Source organism: Phocoena sinus, chromosome 17 (genome assembly GCF_008692025.1).
Source record: "Phocoena sinus isolate mPhoSin1 chromosome 17, mPhoSin1.pri, whole genome shotgun sequence".
Lineage (NCBI taxonomy): Eukaryota > Metazoa > Chordata > Mammalia > Artiodactyla > Phocoenidae > Phocoena > Phocoena sinus.
In genome coordinates, this window is record NC_045779.1 from 64,347,222 (window position 1) to 64,361,118 (window position 13,897).

The 13,897-nt window shown below is 49.9% G+C and overlaps 1 protein-coding gene across 13 annotated transcripts in view; it reads right to left on the reverse strand.

The window, feature by feature from the left end:
• MTSS1 (MTSS I-BAR domain containing 1) overlaps positions 1 to 13,897 on the reverse strand; it is a 162,792-nt gene that overhangs the window by 9,425 nt on the left and 139,470 nt on the right. For 9 of the 13 annotated variants that reach the window (XM_032609613.1, XM_032609617.1, XM_032609612.1 and 6 more), the window contains 4 exons: positions 6,890 to 7,047; positions 5,579 to 5,686; positions 4,208 to 4,305; positions 1,695 to 1,914 (listed from right to left, as the gene is read on the reverse strand). In XM_032609613.1, coding sequence (XP_032465504.1) covers positions 1,695 to 1,914; positions 4,208 to 4,305; positions 5,579 to 5,686; positions 6,890 to 7,047 — 584 coding nt within the window. The remainder of the gene's footprint in view (positions 1 to 1,694; positions 1,915 to 4,207; positions 4,306 to 5,578; positions 5,687 to 6,889; positions 7,048 to 13,897) is intronic. The other 4 variants (XM_032609622.1, XM_032609614.1, XM_032609618.1 and 1 more) reach the window with 1 other exon arrangement.

Below are 13,897 nucleotides of genomic sequence, written 5' to 3' on the forward strand. Positions count from 1 at the left end.
ATATCTTGGGTGCCGGCTTTCAGATTTCAGTAAATCCCAACAAGCTGCCTTCCGCTTCCCTCGACACTACTGGAGACAGAAAGCCCGCTTCATTCAGCCTGATCCACACACGCACAGCAAGGCTGGAACACACAGCTTCTTTTTTTTAGAAAGCAGTGTCAGCGCACAATACTTTGTTAATGTGTCAGTTGTTAAAAACACACACAGAATGACGCAGCACATTAGAACTGCAAATCCCTGCTCCCCCTCTGACCACGCTCACCCTCTGCTTGCAAGACATGCAGGTGCTGTTTAGCGCCACACATAGTGGGGACGGACAGGGGACAGGTGGTGACCCCTCAGAGACTGAGCCAAAGCACCCCAAGCACATCAGGACTTAAAGCTGCAGCTCCTGGCTCCAAGCGTTTCCATTCGAAATTGAGTGTCGACCCCAGGAAGACAGAGAGAGGCCACAGTCCCCGGGGACGGCTGTAAAATGCCAAAAGGAGCACTGGGCTGAGCAGCTCTGGGTTCACCAATGTCAGCCATGTCAGGCGAGTGACCTAGGCTCCCAAAACACCTCAGATGCTTCTTCTACATAGAGTGCTCCCCAGAACACTCTGCCAGGGGCACCTTATGGCCAGGGTGGTGCAGAAAGGGTGCTGGACCAGTTGCCAGAAACCCTGGTTCCAGATCCTCAACCTGCAGGTCACATAACTGTGCAACTCGGGCAAGTGGCGTTGCATCTCTGAGCCTCCATTTCCACACAAAACAGGGGTAACGACACTCTGCGTGGTTGTTGGCAGGACTACACAGTTAACACAGGCAGAAGCTCCTAGGATGGTGCCTGGCACACAGGAGATATTTGGTGACTGTCAGGCAAATTGGATACCTGGATGAACAAGACAAGCACGTGACCTTCTGAATCCCAAGGATCTTGAACCAAAGGCTGTGGTCAGCCTCAAAATGTACACGACGGGCTCGGAGCCACCATGCTCCCCAGAGGATGGTGCGGAGAGGCACCCTGGAGGTTCACGTTTCCCAGTGTCTATAGGTCAGGTCGTGCTGCTTATTAATCTAGAGGCCAACCCACTGGCACAAAAAGAGGACAGAGGGGAGCAGGTGAAGGGTGTTCCAGTGCCCAGCTCCTGCCTTCTGCTCTGGCTGGACCCACTGGGCTGGGCGCCTAGCGCCATCTAACCCAACTGTGGTCAGAGACTCAACACCTCCCCTTCTCCCAGGAGCAAGGTGCCAACAGAACTACCTGCATGGGCTCTGAAGATGCTCTCTCATTCTCAACACAAATTGATAAAACGAAGCTGAGAGTGCCAGGGCAGGTCTCCAAGGCACTGTTCAGTGACAGAATCTCCACCCCCACTGGCAAATGCCCATTAATTACTACATCACGCTAAGCCGGGCACTTACAGGGATGCCAGGGAGTGGCCAAACCTCTTTGAGTCTGTGTACATGTGAAAACTCCCCAAATCAATGCAGTGACTCAACCATCACCAGCATAATGATCGTAAGCTTCAACCCCCCACTTACGGTATCTCTCCCTTTAGGAGAGCAGCTCCTCTAGAGATGAGAAATTAAACCAGAGGTTTCCCGTCAGAAGACAGGGGTCTGTCCAAGCCCAGGTCCCTCTCTGGTTCCAGCCACTGAGGGTGGTCCAGACCCCAGGTGCTGCGGCTGCTCCAGGAGCCAAGGACCCTTACCTGGTTGGGGGCCTCCGGCGGCATGGGGGATGGCGACTTGGACTGGAAGGCGTCCTGGGAGATGAACCCTGAGTCATGGGAGGACACGCTGGACAGCCTCACAGGCGCCTGCTGGGCCAGGCTGGAGCCGCGGTAGCGGTAGTGGGAGCTGGGCGAGTGCGAGTGGGAGCCGTGGGAACCGCTGGACCGCGAGTCGCTGCTGTTGACACTGTTCAGGCTGCTGCGGGGGCAGCGGGGGAAGGGGGACAGACGACACGGGACGACAGGAGAGAATGACATCATGCAATCAGCCCCCGGCCCCAAGAAGCAGTGCAAACGGCGAGCCATGTTTTCTAAACACCCAATCATTAAGCTAGTAAACGGAAGTGTTTTCCTGTGAGCAAGGGGGGGGGGGGGGTGGAACACCAGCCACAGAGACTCAGTTCTCCGACGGCACAACGAGGCGTCCTTAGGATGGAGGCCTGTGATTCTAAAGCTCTGCTCTGTCACCTGCCACCAAAGCCAGGGGACCCGATGTCCGCGGCACGAAAAGGGCTCATCTCATCTGCTCGCAACAACTATGACCCTGAAGCCAAACCGCTAAGGCTTCAGCATGACCCGGCTGGAACACCCAAGCATCTGTTTTCGATGGACCATCTGGGTCCAGGAGACCAAAGTCAACCCGGCCAACCATCCCTCGGCACCCAGAGACTCCTCAAGGAGTCCCCCGTACAGAATATCAGCAAATCGACTCTCTTTGTGTCCATGTGTTTTACATTTTATTTACAAAGTTGGTGCTTTAATGAATGGCTCGACCCTGAACACAGGTGTTTCTCTGTTAAAATATCTGTGGGCCCAGCAAACAGAACACCAGGCAAGAGGCAGGCAGCTTTCAGGGACTAAAGGTCATCAATCTAAGCTGTTTGCTTCCAGGATGGAACAGTAAACAGGATTTCAGAAAATGACACATGCCCTCTGGTGTTCTGTCTGCGTTCCATTTCCAGTCATAAGAGACAGGTCCTACACTCTTGTCTAATCACTCAGATTACGAAACCCAGAAAACTGGACAAAGTCTTGTGGTCCAAACAAGCAGAGATGACATACAAGAGCAGCTGTAGAAGCATCAGAAGGCATGAAATAAACAACCCAGCCTGGGATTAGGATGTTTGTGGTTTCTGCTCCTAAACTCGCAAGAGATTCTTGTCAAATTTTGCAAACTCGGACAGCTAATAAGGTAGTCTAGGGCTGCGTGACTGTTCTATACCAGAATTACTTGTTCCAACAGATATAGGGCAGTGTGCTGGAGGGAAATCACTGGGGACATTTGCCAGGGATAATTATCATGATTTTTTGCTTTTCCCCCAGTCAGCCAGAGGAGGGCACTTGGAGACTGACAACAAAGCTCACTGCAATTCCATTGCAGCAAGCTCAGAACTGGTGGTGTCCATGTGACATGATTTTCTATTGAAACTAAAACTGTAGAAAGAAAAGATACTCATGCAGCTTTGTTTTACACTAATCGAGATAAAGTTTTCTTGGTTACCAAACAAAAAACGTCCTCAGTAAAAAACTTAAGTAGATGTGTCATACACACGAACACACACGCAGCGCACAAAGGATGACAAGAAACCAACACCTTCAGGTTGCTAAACGTCAGGATAAGCATCTTAAGTCTGAACTTCCTGCTCCGTGTACACTGCACAAGCTCAAATATGAAATGAAACACACACACACGTGTAGAGAGATATTACCAGACACAGATTCGGCAGATCCATCCTGCTCTTTACTCTCAATGCTAATTCACAGGAAGTGGAAATTCATTTGGCTTTGAAAAGTCAAAGAAAAAGATTAGCAGGTGAAGTGTACCAAGAAAGGAATGATGCACAAGGATGTTTCCACCCTCACGGGAAGAGAATAAACTTGGCGGTCAGCAAGCCAAGAATGGTGCTCAACAGAAAACTGCCAGGAAACAGCGTTGCCAATGGCAGAACTATTCCAATGGATTCTCACTGTGAGCCACTAGGTAGCGCTAGTGCTTCACAGAGCAGTGATGGGAGTGGTGGGAGTGGTTAACAGATCAAGAATTCTATTCACTTTATGAAGCCCTGAGACCAAAATTGGGGGGCAAATGAGGGCACGAGCCACTGTTACTGCCTTCACTTGTTCTGGCGACAGCAAGATGAGTCTGCACAAGAATCAACCTCTGTTTGCCCTTTTTTTAAGCCCATGTGCTTCTTACTCTGCTAAACAGGAAGATCCAATGCGAATTCGTAAGATGGGAAAATCCGTACAACGTACACTGAGTGAGAAAGCTGTGGCCACTGGTCTAAGACCTGATGGGATTTTCCTTATGACCCAAAACTAATCCAGAGACTAAAGAGTGAGACCAAAATCATGATGGGATCCTTTCACCTGATCACCATTTCCTATTTCAGATGAGCCATTTCAGCGCTCAAGACCGACTCTAATGCTCACATTAGCATAAAGAAAAATGCTGTGTCCCTAAAGCAGTGGCCCAGCCCGGCCTCACTTACCTGCAGACACTTGATTTGCGGGACATGGTGGTGCTGGGGGAAGAGGGTGGAGTCTGGTACGACCAAGTGTAATCAGAACCTTTCAAGTCCAAAATCACCTAAGGGGAGAGAGCCAGGAGGGTAAGCAGGGTGTCGAGAAGCGAAACATTATCTGTCCAATCTTAACAGCCATCATAACGTCGAAATTCTGCCATCATCGAGGAGTGGGGATCAAAGAAAAACATGCTGTTAAGATTTCTAATTAAAGAATCATAGTACCAATCCATCAACATCACAATCCTTTTTCTGAGACAAGCAAAAATATAATTAATGCGAAGAGGGGAGGAAAACCATGACATATCCGTCAAAAAAGAAAGAGAAAGATTTACAGTTAGTTACATTAACAATTTATAAGAGCCACTTACACCCAAGGTTAGAATTTGTAGGGTTTTTGCTTACACCACCACATAGACAATAATGGTTTCAGGATGTGTTGATCTTATTACATCTTAGCTACCTGATATTCAGTGGTCACTTGTGCCCTGTTTGACCCTTAAAACCTGACAGAATCAAGAGAAACCAATTCTTTCACAATTACTTCTACATCTGTCTCCCTCACTTGACAAAGAGCTGTTTGAGTATAAGGTCTACCTTCCATTCATACACTGGGTGCTCAATAAATGTCTACTTACTGAGTGAATGCCTGCAGGCTATAGTCTGATAAACACAATTTCATAGGATGGAAAATATAAGCTCCCAAATTTGTCTCCCTAGTTGGCTCCCAAGGCAGTGATAAGAATTTTATACAAAAGGCAAAGGCCAGCACATGATTTATCACCTGTTCACCCAAATATGTCTCTTCCCACTGGATACAGTGTTAATGTCACATGAACCAAATGAATCAACATTTAAAAAGTCACCTTTTTCATAAGATAAGAGAAATCCTCGTGCACTACATACTTAGAATGGGAGAAATTCAGTGAGAATGATTCACAATGATGACCAAGATACACCACTGTCATGTCCCTAGCAGAGTTTATTTCTAGAGGGTCAGTGAGAACACATGGTTAAGAGCATGGGTTCTGGAAATTGACAGCTTGGTTTAAATCCCAGTTCTACCAGTAACTACCTGATTAAGTGACTTTATCTCTCAGTGCCTCAAGGTCCTCCTCTGTAAAATGGGGATAATAGTAGAGGAAGTCTATGTAAAGAGCTTAGAGCAGAGCCCGGCACCCAGTAGGTGCTGTATAATGACTAAGGAAGATGATTACTATGCTTCACAGTGTAAAACATGAATGGTATTGAAAATGAGATATTGCCGCAAGGAACCCTCAGGGCCTTGAACCTTTGTCTCTCTGGCTTTGTCTCCCACGCTTACCCCTTGACTCCTACCTGCTCACTTGAAGAGGGCAGTTTGTGAGGGTCCATGGTCAGGCTTTTCAGATCTTCTGATATGGTCTGCAGGTGAGTTATTTCCCCTAGCATTGAGATTTCTTCTTCCTGAAAGGAATTCACAACCTGTTATGAGTGATTCACTTTATCATCTTGATCCAACTGTTTTTATTAGGGACACCATCCAACACTTTCAGCTTTTCAGAAAAGGCATGCAGGGACTGATGCGTCTTTGCCGAAGCTATTACCAGCCCTTTTTTGGAGGACGTGGAGAGGAAAACGAAATCAGCCATAATCATGGAGACTTGTGCACCTGGGACAGGGGTGAACGAGCCACAGCCAACACGTGGGCCTTCCTCGAAGTGTCTGGGGGCTGGCGGGCCTGCTAGGGTGGTCCGCCTGTGTGTCCCCACGGGATCCTGCAGCACAGCCCCTCTGCAGGCCACGACCCACCCTCCCCACCCCCGAAGTCACTCGGCTTCAGTGGACGGCAACTATTTGGAGATATTCTGGTCCAGATCTGATAGCCCTTTGTGACAGCACATGTGTGTTCACTGGAGGTTAACTTCCCCCTTCTTTCTTGTTTTTTCCACCAACCTAATCAATGGCAAGTGAGGCAGGAACGGGGGACTATGGAAGAAACAGCCATTCACGTTACCAGTGCAACAAGCTGCAGCTGTGGGACCAGGGAAGCACGAGTCAGGGAAAAGTGCTACGCTCAGGGGAAGAACTCGGATTTGGGCATCTTGCTACGGCTGAGCAGAGGGAGTTGGGGCACTTCTACCAGCTTCAAGAGCACCTACAGCGTAAGTTTTCAAGGCATGCAGCCGATTTACTTAGAAAATAAGTCTGCATTGATTCACTGCGGCTTTTCCCATATTAACCTCACAGTCACTCCTTGGCATTCAGCTTGGTCAGTGGGTCTCAAAATCAGCTGGAGGACTTGTTTAAAACCCAGATGACTGGGTCCTCAACCCCAGAGTTGTGGATTCAGTAGGGCTGGGTTGGGCCTGAGCATGTACGTTTCTAACCAGTTCCCAGGTGCTGCAGCTGGCCTGGGGACCACACTTTGAGAACCACTCTGCAGGGCCTTCTTGACTTGGGGAGAAAAAGTAAGTGGAACCATCAGTGCTTAGAACATAGAGTGGGCCGTGCAGCCATCAGCAACTTGCAGACAACTATTCACCCATAAAAATGACTCCACCATCATGATTCCTGACACACTGCGGCTTCTTAATGCCTCCAGGATAAATAAGGAGGCTCTCCTCCAAACTGCCAGTTTATGCCTTCTGGAACTTTCCACCAACTCACAATCACAGGCCGCAGCATAGAGACGAAGGTGCAGAACCGGCCACGTTCTTCGATCAAAGCCTTCCGGACTGCCTGCTTTTCTGTTTCTTCCAACAGGAGATACTTATCGTTGACGTCTTGGAGTGCGCTGTCCAACTGGGGCTGGATGTCACCTCGCCCTGCAAACGAAACAAAGCCCCAAGCTTGGCATGCTGAAACACCAGCTCCTGGAACCAATGCCCTCCTCCCTCAGGTCCTTGCTGGAGTAGAAACCACAATCTTCCAGGACTTTTATGTATTTATACCCAGAAAGGATTTAAAGAAGCTGTTTTTCTAGGGCCAGCCACTTCCAATTTCCAATGCCCAAAGAGCATATCTATCCTGGTTTATTCACGACAAGTAAAATTTCCTGGGGTAACTCGTCCTGACCTGCATTCTGAAGTGGCTAAGGGATGAACAAGGTGAGGGCCTATGGATGTTGCCAAAAATGGGCACAAGCTGGCTTTGTTGGGTCATCCTCAATGAAAAAGCCTCTGTTTAGACAGAAGTTTCTGTCCCGGAATACAAAGGTGGCAGGCATTGGCTCTCTTGGCTCTGGGGGGCCCCTGGGACGCCCCGGCAGTTACTTTAATTCCCTAGTGGAGAGTCCTGAATGCCCTTCCTGTAGAACAAGCCCAGCAGCAGAAAGACCTGCGGTCAGGTCTCTGCTGGTGGAGGACTGAAGGGGGCCTGGGTGCGGAGCCTGGCCCATGCCCGGGAGTCATCTGGCCCTGTCCACACAGCCCGGTTATGCAGAGGCACCCATTTCTAGACTTGTCGACAACTCTAGAACTTGGTGAGGCAACTATCTTCATAAAGTCTTATTTGAGTACAGCCACGCCCATCCATTTACAGGTTGTCTGTACCCGCTCTCATCACAACTGCCGAGTAAAGTTGCTGTGACACAGACTGTTTGGACCCTGGACTGAGAAGATTTACAATCTGGCCTTTTACAGAAGTCTGTATAAATATGGGCAAATAGGCACTGTGTCAGAGGGCATGGCTACTGTAAACGTGATCTGGGGACAAGAAGGGGACTGTCCCCGAGACCAGCTCCTGAGCTTCCACACTGGGCTCCCATGCTCACCTACCACCTGAACCAGAGGAAGAATTTCTAAACTCCTTCAGGATGGAGGCTTGGACTCTCCGAGTTCAGCCCCCACTGAAATGCCACCTGTGTATACAAGTACTCAATAGGTGTTTAAGAGGTGTATACAACAAGTACTCAATAGATGCTTTAAACAGAATATTGGAGTGGAGGGGCAGTAGGGGTTATCCAAGCAAACCTGCTCCCAGTTCAGAGGAGGTGGAGGCCTAGAGAAGGGGAGGGGCTGTCCAGGGCCATTCAGGGGGGCAGGCAGAGTCAGGGCAGAGCCCACACCGCCTGACCCTCTGACACTGGACCCCTCCTCCTCCTCCACCGGCTGCCTCAAGCCGAGGGACTGGATTCCACTCGCCTCCTGGGAAGGGGCCTGACCGGTCACCACGTACCCCTCCTTAACAATGCGAATGCCATAGAGCAGGAGTCCCCAACCCCTGGCCTGTCCGAGGCCTGTTAGGAACCGGGCTGCACAGCAGGAGGTGAGCGGTGGGCGAGTGAGGGAAGCTTCGTGTGCCGCTCCCCACCCCTCCCTATTGATCCCCATCGCTCCCTACACCTCTCCGTCGCTCTCGTCGCTCCCCACCCCTCCCCACCGCTCCCCATGGCTCCCCACCGCTCCCCACCCCTCCCCGTCGCTCCCCACCCTCCCCGTAGCTCCCCACCGCTCCCCACCCCTCCCTGTCGCTCCCCACAGCTCCCTGTTGCTCCCCACCACTCCCCGTCACTCCCCACCCCTCCCCGTCGCTCCCCACCCTCCCCGTAGCTCCCCACCCCTCCCCGTTGCTCCCCGTCACTCCCCACCTCGCCCCACCTCTCCCCACCGCTCCCCGTCACTCCCCATCACTCCCTGTCTCTCCCCATCGCTCCCCACCACTCCCCACCCCTCCCTATCGCTCCCCACCGCTCCCCGTCGCTCCCCACCACTCCCCATCACTCCCCACCCCTCCCCGTCGCTCCCCACCCCTCCCTGTCGCTCCCCACCCCTCCCTGTGCTCCCCACCGCTCCCCGTCGCTCCCCAGCACTCCCCATCACTCCCCACCCCTCCCCACTGCTCCCCATCGCTCCCCACCGCTCCCCGTCACTCCCCACCACTCCCTGTCTCTCCCCGTCGCTCCCCACCCCTCCCTGTCGCTCCCCACTGCTCCCTGTCGCTCCCCACCCCTCCCCATCGCTCCCCACCCCTCCCCGTCACTCCCCCGTTGCGCCCCATTGCTAGCATCACTGCCTGAACCTCCCTCCCCAGCCCCTGTCCATGGAAAATTTGTCTTCCACGAAACCAGTCCCTGCTGCCAAAAAGGTTGGGGAGCACTGCCGTAGAGAACACTAAATGCGATGTGTTATTTGGTTTGAAAAAGTAGAGGGTCAGGGAAAACTGCCTCGTATGTAGGAATATATTCTGTATTTTCTCACAAGCAGATGAGAAAGCTTCATTTGGAAACAGAGGCAGTCAGGCGTCAAGAACATCCAACTAGCAAAAGTCACTGGATTTTTGGCAGGGGTTAAGTCCTAAGTTAGCACAAAAGGGGACTATCATGGGCAGTCAAAGGTCACCCTCAAAACCACCTTAGATGGCATTCAAGTATAGTCCGTGCTCCGTATGTGGAGCCCTCACTAGTCAGGTGAGCACAAACGTATGCTGGGTACAGCAATACCCAGTGTTTAATTCCACGCTGGAGGGATTTTCTCCAACGTGAGAATTTGCTCTGAGAAGTTTCGCTGTACTTTCAAGGTGACCCACTCACCCATTCCTCCACTCAGTCATCGGTCACCATCTCCCATCCTACACCCCCATAATTCTACCAGTTTTTCCAGTTTCTCTACCATGGTCACTGTTTCCATTCCTTCCGCCAGGATGCCAGAGAGCCACACTCACACATTACCTGGCCCCTGAGTCACAGGTTTCCCAAGTTTTTAGTGGACAAGACACTTGTCAAAGCATCCTCCCATTCTCCCAGGGGACTTGAAGGGAAGCAAGGGCTCCCTCTTGACACAGGCCTCATGGAGGGCGGGCGGGTGGGTGCACCTCCAGCCCCATGAGATTGGGAGTTTTCTCTATTTTTTTTTTTTTTTGGCCATGCAGCACGCTGCCATCAGGGATCTTCGTTCCCCGATCAGGGATCGAACCCAGGCCCTCAGCAGTGAAAGCACGGAGCCCTAACCACTGGACCACCAAGGAATTCCCCAGCATTTTCAAATAGAGGAAACTCTGGGAATTCCCTGGAGGTCCAGTGGTCAGGGCTCTGTGCTTTCACTGTGGAGGGCCCGGGGTCCGATCCCTGGTCGGGGATCTAACATCCTGCAAGCCCTGCGGCACGGCCAAAAAAAATTTTTTTTTAAATAAATAAAATGCTGACTTGCGCAGATGAATCCACATACACCGAATGTGTACATGATACAAGTCCTCTGGTAATGAAACTCCCTGCGTCTCTGCAACCTGCCAAACAGCCTGGCTAACCCCGGGCCCTGCAGGTGAGGCCACATGGTTGCGGCTGCTCCAGAGGCCTCCTCGTAAGCCTCTCAGCCTCTCCAAGGATGCTCCAGCTAAGGAACCACAGAGGGCTGCAGACCAAGTCAGCATGTCCTTAACTCCAGAGGAGGGGGTTGATGATGGTAGCAATTTCTTTCAATACCAACTTATAACTGTAAGAAACTGGGGAGGTATCTTTACGTCCTTTCACAAGTTATAAGGCACACACCTATCTGTAATTAATGACACTGACTTTTAAAAATACACTGACATAGGAAAGCAAAGTGACTAGACCCAAGTGTTACCTAATCCGGTAAATATAAGCTTAAATTATTCCATGATTAGTCAAGTTATTTTCAATGTGTATTATGTTATAACTAAAGGACTTCCAAACTGTAGTATTCTAAAATAAGTATCATCTATGAAGACTGCTATAATTATAGTGAGTACATTTCCATGTGGGATATATCATAACCTAAAAACACAATGTTTATTTCTTAAATTCACTAACACAACATGTAATTATATTTATTAAAAAAGACTGTGGAAGAAATTATTCCATGTCCCTGTTGGATGTACTGGTTTTAAGATACAGTCATCTTTCTAGATCCACAAATTCAGAGTTGTATTGGCACTGACTTAATATACAAAGACCTGTTCATTTCCCTCCCATCAGCAATGCGAGGAGAGCCACTGCCGATGACCTCAGTACAGGTCCTGGCCATGCCAGCTCCCACATGGACTTGATTCTGTCACCTATTTCACCTCTGCTACTGCCACCCTCACTGTGCCACCTTGATCTCTCACCTGGACAGCTCCATCAGCCCCTAATAGGCCACCCTGATTGCATTGAGACCAGCTCGCCCAGAACAGCCCCAAATTCCTTTCAAAATGCAAATCTTATCACTTTTCAGTAGCTCCCGTTGCTTTCAAGAAAAGTCTAATGTCCTTAACATGGCCTGTCCTGCAAGGCATGCGTGGGTCAACTTCTTAGACCACCCTCTGCCTTTCCTCCTCCCCTCCTCTGTCCACTTCCCAGGCGCTTCTCCAGGGTCTGGCTCCATACCTACACATCCACTCTCCCTCCCCACCTGTCTAGCACCTGTTCATCCTGCAGGTCCCGGTTCTTCACGAAAGCCCTCCTTGAACTCTTTCACTAGACTAAATCCTCTTACTTGATTCTCAGAAGTTCCTTATACATAGCCTTCACGACACTCCTCCCAATTCTAAGTTTATCTTTATTTCTCCAGTTCTTTGATTGATGGCAGTCTCCCCTACTGATCAGGAAGCCCCACGAGGACAGAAACCACAAATATTTTTGCTCAGTGCGGTATCTTCTCTGTCAGCACACCTGCTTGTAAGGCAGGTACTCAAATATTTGCGAACGAATGAGGCACTGATATAATAGCCTGATCTGAGTTTGCTCACTGGCTCGACCATCACGCCCTTAAATGGCCTAACAATGGAAAATGAGCAAATTCCAGGGCCGTCCATCAGCCAAAAGAAGAGAGGAGGTGCCTTAAACAGGCTTTCCAGACAAAATTCCTGAGCAAAGCATCGCTTGTGACCTTTTCTGGAAAATCTAAGTCAACTCAGTCTCGAGAATTTTTTTTTCCCCTGCTGGTTTCCAGGTCTTGGTTGGATTCATGCTGGAGAATTCCGCTGAACAACAGCCAGCAGCCCCTTACTCCCTGCACAGGGGAAGTCATATGATTATTCTCTTTACAAAAAATGCTCCTGGGGCAAAGCACTATTAATGGGCACCGTGTCATGGGTCAAAGCAGCACCCCTAAAGGAGAAAAGATTTAATTTTTTTTTTTTAAAGGAGATAGAGGTCACAAAGCATTCTGGAATGAAACCAAGATCCCATATTTTCCCAACATTTACATTTTAATTTTCCTTAATCTACATACACATAAACGTTCAACGGAGGAATTAACACCCCCATTTGGCAGAGGGGGAAACTGAGACTGAGGGAACCAGGGTGGCTTGCAAGTCCCTGAGCTAGGAATGGGCACAGACATATGCAACCCTCCGTCTTTCTCATTCAGAAGCCCACATTCTTTGTAGCTTCATGCTCACAGCAAACATAAACCCTGGGAACAAGGCGGAAGGAGCTAAAGGTTCTACATAGTGACAGCCTGATCAAAAAGGCAGTCAAGTGACTAGCGTCATCTGGAACCTCCCAGCCTCTCCCTACACACACTGCAGCCCATACCTGAGCCTCGGGGCTGAACCAAGCCAGATGCAGGCAAAGGGCTTTCCAACGGGCGAGAACCAACCCAAGACACACTGGGCCAAGCTCACCGTCAGGAACACATCCGAAGTCCTCTTTTCCCCCAGACGTATGGAGAAGCCATTGGAACCCCACAAAATGACTTCCATCTGCCCCTGACACACTCGTGCAAATACCATATTTCACCTGAAGATGCCCACTTTTTCACGTTTATACCTTACAAATTAAGATGTCTTACAGTCAGTGGGGATGTCATCGTGTAATCGGCATTTTTTTTTTCTTTTTTATCATTCAGAAAATAATAGTGGGCTTCCCTGGTGGCGCGGTGGTTGGGAGTCCGCCTGCCGATGCAGGGGACACGCGTTCGTGCCCCGGTCCGGGAGGATCCCACATGCCGCGGGGCGGCTGGGCCCATGCGCCATGGCCGCTGAGCCTGCGCGTCCGGAGCCTGTGCTCCGCAACGGGAGAGGCCACAACAGTGAGAGGCCCGCGTACCGCACAAAAAATAAAAGAAAATAATAGTGCATCTTACAACTGATGGCATCTGAAGTCAATGGAATACGGGATATAAATACTGAAACATGGGGGTATAGTTTCAGAAATAGACATGCAAGGTGATGCTGGAGATTAGAATTTGGAGTGAAAAATTCTCTTTTTCCACCAAAAGGTGGCTATCCTTATTATCGCTACATATATCATCTTCTACTCTTAATATCCTGCAGCGGTTTTTGATCGATTCCCCAAAGCAAAACCAACCAGAAATCAAAAGAGATTTGACCAGATAAGATTGGAAGCTTTGGGACTTAACCATTTTCTTTTTTTTTTTCCTTTTGACTTAAACATTTCCAAACAAACTCAATTTCTGTTATTCTTTCAACAGGCTGTGCCTCAGTTTCCACTCATCTGTTAAATATAACAAACAGCACCGGATTCGCATGGTTGCTGTAAGACCAACCAAGTGGACTCATTCACTAGAGCATTCAGCACAACGGCCAGCAGGTGGTCAGCGCTCGACAAGCGGCAGGTGCCGTCGGCAGTCGCGCAGCATCTCTGAAGTCCTCCTTCTAACCCTGGGCACCGCAGCAGGGGACAGCAGGCCTCCGTAACGATAAAATGCAACAGAAACTCTGAAGCGGCGAGCTCCAGTGTATCCATCAGCGTGCCTGGTGAGGGCAAAGAAGCTC